The sequence below is a fragment of the Saccostrea cucullata genome, unplaced genomic scaffold (genome assembly GCF_032062105.1).
Source record: "Saccostrea cucullata isolate Sc308-1 unplaced genomic scaffold, CSIRO_AGI_Scuc_v1 ctg11140, whole genome shotgun sequence".
Taxonomy (NCBI): Eukaryota; Metazoa; Mollusca; class Bivalvia; order Ostreida; family Ostreidae; genus Saccostrea; species Saccostrea cuccullata.
In genome coordinates, this window is record NW_026923452.1 from 9,223 (window position 1) to 17,234 (window position 8,012).

The 8,012-nt window shown below is 34.1% G+C and overlaps 1 protein-coding gene across 1 annotated transcript; it reads right to left on the reverse strand.

The window, feature by feature from the left end:
- Nucleotides 1–6,441: 6,441 nt before the first annotated feature.
- On the reverse strand, nucleotides 6,442–7,230 carry LOC134264064 (centrosome-associated zinc finger protein Cp190-like). The gene has a single exon (XM_062746366.1). It carries the CDS (start codon nucleotides 7,228–7,230, stop codon nucleotides 6,442–6,444), a length of 789 nt encoding a protein of 262 aa, XP_062602350.1.
- Between the last annotated feature and the right edge of the window lie 782 nt (nucleotides 7,231–8,012).

The following is an 8,012-nucleotide window of genomic DNA, read 5'->3' on the forward strand; positions in this document are numbered from 1 at the left end:
TCTTTATTAAACAGAATGCCATTGTGCACCTCCTATTTTATTTTGTGTTCTGACACTTGAGCCTATTTCGTGTTTCAAAGAGATAAAAAAACATGGATTTTGCCATTATAAAGGTATGGAAGGCGGAGGTATCGTCTAATAAGCTCAGTGCTTACAGTATCCCTAGTTTATGATTTAATATTTACATTTTCAGTGTCTTTGTCCTTGATAAAATTACAAATACTAAAAATAATTTATTTCTACAAAAATCTACTGGTTCATTGATAGGCGTGTAACCGGGGGCGACTTCGATTCATACCCGAGTATTAACTCTTGGTTTACGTCACATGACCGGATGTTTTCACAAACATGTGGTTTTCAAGCGAACTCATAAGTTTGAAGGGTAGCGAAAATAAAATGAATTTCCTCCATGAGTTTTAAAATGCGGTCGAATAGGTCCATTTTGACATCATCTGTTGAGTTAATTTTTTCTATAGCTGTTGCTGCAGTTGAAATGTTTTTCTTTTTCAGCTCTGAACTTTTTTGGTTTCGAATTTGAATTTATGTCTCTGCTGTTATCGAGCAGTAAGCCTGAAAAATCTAATCAAATAAACATATATTCATATAAATTATAAAGGGTTCATGTAGAAAGTGCGTTTCAAAGTTTGCTTTTAAGGATAAGCGATGCTAAACATAATATTTAGTAAAAAAAATAATCCCTACGTTCGGGTTTTTCTTTCGACGCCGCCATATCGAAACTCTAGTAATCCTACTGTATAGCTGGGTTAGCTTGGGTAGAGTTCATAAGGTCATATGACGTATTTTGAGTAGTAACTATTGTCGTTCGATTGAATCTCAAGTAACTCGAGTACGTACTCGGGTACGAATCGAAGTTGCCCCTTGTGTGCCAAGTTATATTGAATTGAGTCCGTTTTGGATGAGTATATGTTTTTGTTGACTTAAATTTCACAGAAATTTCTCATTTTTAGTGAGGGCAAAAAATTTGAAATTTTTCAAAAACTTCCACATATTTAGAATCTTTATCTCGTTATACTTGTATTCAAATAAAAAAGTTATATTGAAATCGAGACTAAAACTGTCGAATGAATTCTGTAGCATTTTGAAAGAATTTTACATGAAATAAATATTTTATATTGTGAAAGTAAATTGATATTGAACAAAAGTTCTTCGAAATCAAAAACCGAAATGTAAAACAAACAGTTACTTTCAGTGATGGATGATACATACATCTGTTACTATTAAATTATTTATTGGTATTATACAATTATTAAAATAGATAATTTATCAATTAAAAAAAATTTCACAGAAATACTCATTAATATACATCCTTATCATAGCAACTTTCATAAAATCAAAATCGTGTTCATACAGAAAATGTACGTTTGACGTTGGGCGAAAGTAAAATGACGTCATTATTTACCTGTTAAAGTATCAACAATATAAATGAAGAAAAAACATACTTAGAAAGAATTAGGGCCACAAAAATTCATATTCAGTAACTTCTAACCTTGCTTTGTTACAATCCATGAAAAACTCAAAACGTGTAAAAATTGCCATAAGGACCTTCTCTCATGGGGCCAATCATATATTAGCAGATAAATATAATATATTTTAAAAACAGGAGTAGCATTTCAGTCTTTAGTTGCTTCATAAAAGGAACAATTAATTGGTTTGCGGTCGATTTTTGACGCTTGCGTCAATATATGTTTCTTGTTTGAATTTTATATGAACTCAGAAATGATTCATTAGTACATTGAAAAAAATTGTGTGTTGAGTGAGCCTAAGTGATCTCGTTGTTCTAAATATATTTAGGAATTTATACATATTTACATTTTTCAGAATGGCGTTTTAAAGTGTTTATTCCAAGTGACAGAACAAGATTTGCGACACTTGCTTTGATCATAGTGGAAAGCTGACGGTCTTTTGCAGATGTGTTAGAAAAAGAAATTTCTGCTAGTGTTAGTTCAACAGAGTCAAAGCAAATACACCATTGCTTAGACTCATTCGAAAGGATCAACTTCTTATAATCCAGAATGCACAAACTGATGGATACAGAGACTTTGACATTACATTGCTTTATACATTGATACGTAATCTTTGTTCCAATGAATCCCATCTCCCACACAAGGATGGGGGATCACAGAAATGCCATCTCAGGGAGAGATTAGTCTTGGTGATGACAAAAACCTACACTTGAATTAGAAACGGACTGTATAGCCATGTTTCATACAGATTTGTTTTAAACTGAATTCAATGAGTATTGGGCTGTCATGTACGGCTTGTGTCAAAGAATTGGGAACTACCTAAAAAAAAATTACATTCAGAGTCTTCAAGATGCACAATACCGACCATTAAATGAGGAATTAGAAAAAGAGTGGATTAGAGAAAATTCAAAAAATTGTCTGAAATTGAGAAAGAAATCCTTGAAGTGGTCAGGGAACTAATAGCTTCAGTGAGATCAGAAATAGGTGATGATTTATCTACAGTATTGAAACATACAATTTTTAACATTAAACTAAAGCTCTTCTGAAGGTATGGTATAAGATATTTCCTTACAGAAACTGACTTCTACTCCCCCCTTTATCTGGATACTCATTTTTACAAGAAAAAGAATATATGCTAGACCTTTATTGTATTTCAGTGATGACAGCCTTTCCTTCCATTATAAGAAGCCTTTTTGTCGACGGTCTGTTTTCAAAATCTTAAATGATTTTTTTACTCTCAAACTGCCGTTACTGCCATCAACACCACCATCCATTCCCTACCCAAAATAGAAAGTATTAAACCAATATGCTAGGCCCTGTAACGTGTAACTTAGAAATAAAAAAAACTTTCAAATTACTGCCATCCAGTTACAGTAAACCTGCAAGGCCTATATGTACAGTTTTAGATATAAATAAACCATTACTGAAATGTATTTACAAAATTTTCTTTACAAGGTTTTTTTTCTGCATCTGCAAAAGTGACTGCCGAAGCAAAAATCCCGCAAAGAAGAAACAAACAGATTTTTTACTGGAAACAACCATTGACCTTTTGAATCATATGGTAGACTGTATCAATGAAGTTACAACAGAAGAGGAGTTAAAGGAAATTTTTGACACAGTAGAAACCCTTTTAAAGCAAGGCTCAATCGAAATAACACGGGCCTCTCTCATAAATTTCTTTGAGAAACTGTCATCAAAAATAAAAACCTATGCAAACCAGCAAGTTCGAAAGATCAGTATTTTGGCAAAATTCACGAAATTTGTCATCATTTTAAGAACAAAGTATGGTGCTAATAGAAAAAGCTATCAAAGCAGTTTATTACTTCACCTAACATTTCTATTCGAAGAAGGGATATCAACTTTATGAAAAAGACTGTGGCGACAGGAGAAATAGGAAAAGAAATTCTTGATTTGCTCTTAAACCCAGATATTTAGCTTGTTTCGAGTTAAAAGCCAACGATCTGATAATATCACTAAACAACCAAACAATCTACAGTGATGCTAGTAAGTAACTTTGTTAAGTACTGTTTTGGGTTATTAAACTGAATTATTGACACAGAAGCGTTTTGTATTCTAAAACTAACTATTACTTTTTATTTAATTCTAATTATTGTCTTCCATAGAAAAAAGGACATATCAATGGTCTCCGACTTGGGAAAAGAGAGGTAAGCAAGTTCATTTGACGGACAATATCAAATATAAAATCTGAAAATATAGACATCTTAATGAATAAATATACATTAGAAAAGCAGAATACTGATGTACCGACGGAGAAAGAAATACAAATACGAAGGATTAAATAAACATAATTTACAATATTTTGCTATAGTGCTTTAATATAATTTTGTTTTATAAAAGTCTCAAAAAATGACTTTTGTTTATCTTTTTTCAGAAAGTTCTCTCCAACAGGTAAAGGAAAACTATTTATAACAGATAAGTTTTATTTTACTTAGAAACATAAATAGAAATTAATGCTGTTGTAAGTCAAGTTAAACTAGAGGTACTGTGAGCGATGAGCTCATTAAATGATACCCCCGCCTCCAATATGGTTAAAACTGGTGAAAAATCCATGTTTTCCTGTAGCTGGAAAACTCAAAATATGTGTCGGATCAAAAAGTAAAATAGGAGGTGCACAATGGCAATATGTAATAAAGATTCTGTATCCAAAGCATGCATCAAATTTCATTCAGTGGTATGAGAGGAGTTGCGGATAAGAGACTTGGGATACCCCAAAGCGTAACAGACGGACGGAATTAACGATTACTATATACCCTCCCGCTTTTCAAGCATCTTCTTGATGTCAACTTCAGAGTACTTATGTGTGCAATCAGAATCTGTTTTAACAAAATAATTTTTACATTAAATAATTCAAAGAGAATTATTAATTTTGCAAAAGTTTACAACAATCTGAAGTATTTGGTCTTAGTCGTAAGTTCTTTTTTAAAACGGGCCCCAGGTATAAGTAAATTTACGAGTTCCGTTGTTATTTAAAAGCAGCTGTCAATGATATCGAAAATCATAGATTTTAATTTGTCGTGGGGAATTGTTGTGTATAAAGCTGACTGAAAAATCGTTAGTTTTTAAGCAGTTGATTTTTGTAAAGTCTTGTGATTTCAAATTGTGTAAAAGTTCTTTAGAATTTTTTAGTATCCACATCTGATTCATACTACTTCTTGAATATATAGATGCACAGTACTCTTGAAGTTTTTCCTTCAGTACTGTCATTATCTTTGTGAGGAGTAAAGAAAGAGGCTTGGTTAAACATTTACTTGAACCTGCAATGTATCTTTGTTTGTAAGGATTCTTATGAAGCTTCGGAATCCAATTTATTCCGCTTTAGACAAATTTGTCGATTACTTATTGGATAAAAGCTAATAACATGACGCCTTGAAATTTTCTGTATTACGTCTCCGCCGAGGCTTAATATGAAAATCGGGCACGCGATTCCGTTCGAAGCGTTGTTATTGTAAATAAAAATGGCGGCTAAGAAACGGTTTACGTAAGTAGTTTAGTTAAATTTCTTGTTACTGTAACGATATTTTATGTTGATTGTTATTGGATTAAAACGTTAATATTCATAATATGCACAAACATCTTTTTTATATTGAAAAAGGTCTTCAGTGGGATAAATTCGTAACACAGTCAGTTAGTGACCTAATACGGATTTATACAGGGTGTGAAATGGAAATCCGTATTGGGACTCGGCTTCGTCCCGCCCAGTACGGATTTCCATTTCACACCCTGTATGAATCCGTATTAGGTCACTAACTGACTGTGTAACTAATAATATATAAGGTAGTTCAAATTCATATTGGCTCTGTGGAATATTAAAAGTATTCAAAACTGACACGTTATTTTGAAGAATTTCTTCCTTTGAAAGGGAAGTATGAGTATAAGTAATATTACCACTTGTAGAATTAAATCCAAGTTCTTCTAAAATGTGATTTATAAAATGAGCCTTACAAACGTAGACAATGTTGTTACCTGCTTTGTCGGCAGGAACCAGTACGTATTGATCATGTAATCTAGTATCTAATTCTTTTTTTCACTTCTGGTTTATTGAACACAGAAGGATAGATGGTTTCACATTGCCCCTCAATCTTTAAAATGAGTGAAAATTACGTGACTTTTACATGAATCTGATACATTTACTCCATTCTCAGAGGGTGCCAACGTCTTCTTTTTTATATCTGGCCCATCGTCTGGCGTAATTTTCAACAGAATTGTAACGCCGTCGAGCGGTAAACGGCGCTATTTAAATAATCCAAGTGTGATATAACTCCAGTTTTATTAATAATCCATGTGAATTTAATTCTCCAACCTCTAAAGCATACGCTTTAGATTAAATGAAACGCAAAATAAAATTATTTACAGTTTATTTACATCACAAATAAATCCAAGTTTCACACATTATAAAACACTGGCCGGACTGCACTTTTCCCTACATGTATATCGTGTAATAGAATTAATAAGACTGACTGCACTTAAGCTTTTACTCGACCTATATATATACATAATGTGCATTGCTCATGAGGAGCAATCTTTTTTAACGGGGTCAGTTATGTAACGACATTGCTCGCGCGGAGCAATGACATGTAATCAAACATTGCGTAACAATAAAACAGAATAATACTATAAGATACCGTTACAACTCCCCCCTACTTAAGCTTTTGACTCCGATCAAAATTAATGTACAACAATATAAAATACGATATGATTACCCATATTATAATACATGTAAACAGACAATTAAGACATAATTTAAATTCAAATATCAAACATACGACTTAATAATATAATTCAAAGTGCAGCCAGTTAATTATACGCAATTAAGCACAATTATAAACACAAACAAATCAATAACTTTACGCATAATAAGCAGTCAATATATACAAAAAAAATCATGACAATTCTTAAATATTTACAAGTCTGTTCATCAAAATTTTACAGTTTTTTTTCATAGGGAAATGTCGCCTTTAACAATCCGAACATGGCCGTCTTCAAAATGTTTCGGCACCTCCGTCAGTATTTCGTTAGCTACATTTGGAAAGTCAATATCATCAGGGTTAAGATCTTCTGAATACACGATATGAGAGTCTCTGCTTATTTCTTCCGTACCATCTAGGTTGCGTTTCACAGTCTTATGTAACACCAGACAAATTGTTGATTTCTGCGTGAGATTAGTGTCCTGATTTTCACTGTCACAATCACTGTCACAAGCACTCGTTTCTGGTTGGCTGTCCTCGTCTATAGATATAACCTCCCGGGTGTCCGCCGACTCGTCTTCCAACATCTCGACTATCCGGTCATTAGTAAAATCTGCACAATTATGGAGAATGTCTTCTACCAGAGATTCGTCGATCTCCGGCAATTCTGATGCGAAAGAAATATCATCGAGATAATCCACATTGGTCACATCAGTCTCTTGCGCGTCACAGTAAGTCTCATCGTTCTCATCTGACGAAATGTCTTCGTACAAGTCGCTATGAACGTAGACAGGTTTCCTGGATTCAAAGAAGTCATCACGCTCGACTCGTCTCCGCTTTGAGGGCATGGCTGCTTCTAATTGTTCACTATTTAGTTTGTGAACTGAAGTCAAGTGTCTTTTCAAATTAAATCTTCGCAAAAAGGGTCTCTGGCAATAACTGCACTGTAAACTATTTACATGATCACTATGTTTCTCTCTGGTATGCTGGTGAAGATTACTGCTGGTGCTGAATGTCTGTCCACAAGTCTCGCACAACATTTGTCGAATGTTTATTTTCTGAAACGGATGGGGGTTCTTATAGTCCGTCCTCCTCGGGTCATCTTCATTCTTGGTTCTGATTGGTCAGCTTCCGAATTGTCTGTTCTCGGGGGCGGAGCTAGCGGTAACTTCAAACGCCGCCGGCCTGGTCCAGACGCGTGCAGTTGTTGACCGTCTGGTGTCTCGCCACCCGTGTATTCCACTGTCTCGCTGGTTGTATAGCGGGACTGCTGTCGCTCTCCGCGGTAGGGTTTGATGTTGTCGGCGTGCACTATGACGGGTTTCGACTGTTTTGAATGCTTAATTTCATAAAGTACATCACTTAATCTTCTAATTATTACAGTACCCGCATCGTTATTCTTTACAGGATACACGATACGATAGGATACACGCACGATACGATAGGATACACGCACGATACGATAGGATACACGCACGATAGGACAGGATACACGCACGATAGGATAAACGCAAAACACGATAAACGCAAAACACGATACACGCAAAACACGATAAACGCAAAACACGATAGACCTGATAAACGATCTTCACGATAGGATAAACGCAAAACCTGATAGGATTGTTTCAAAATGCGGAACGTTTTCTGACAAGACGAAAAGATTATTTTGAATTAAATTTAAAGATTAAACATTATTTGAATTAAATTATATTTTAATTTGAATACTTGCAGAGCTTCAAATCTAAACTATAAAGTACTTTTAATTATCATAAAAGAACCTGAGATCTCTGTATTAATTTTACAATAGTTGTTTATTTATATA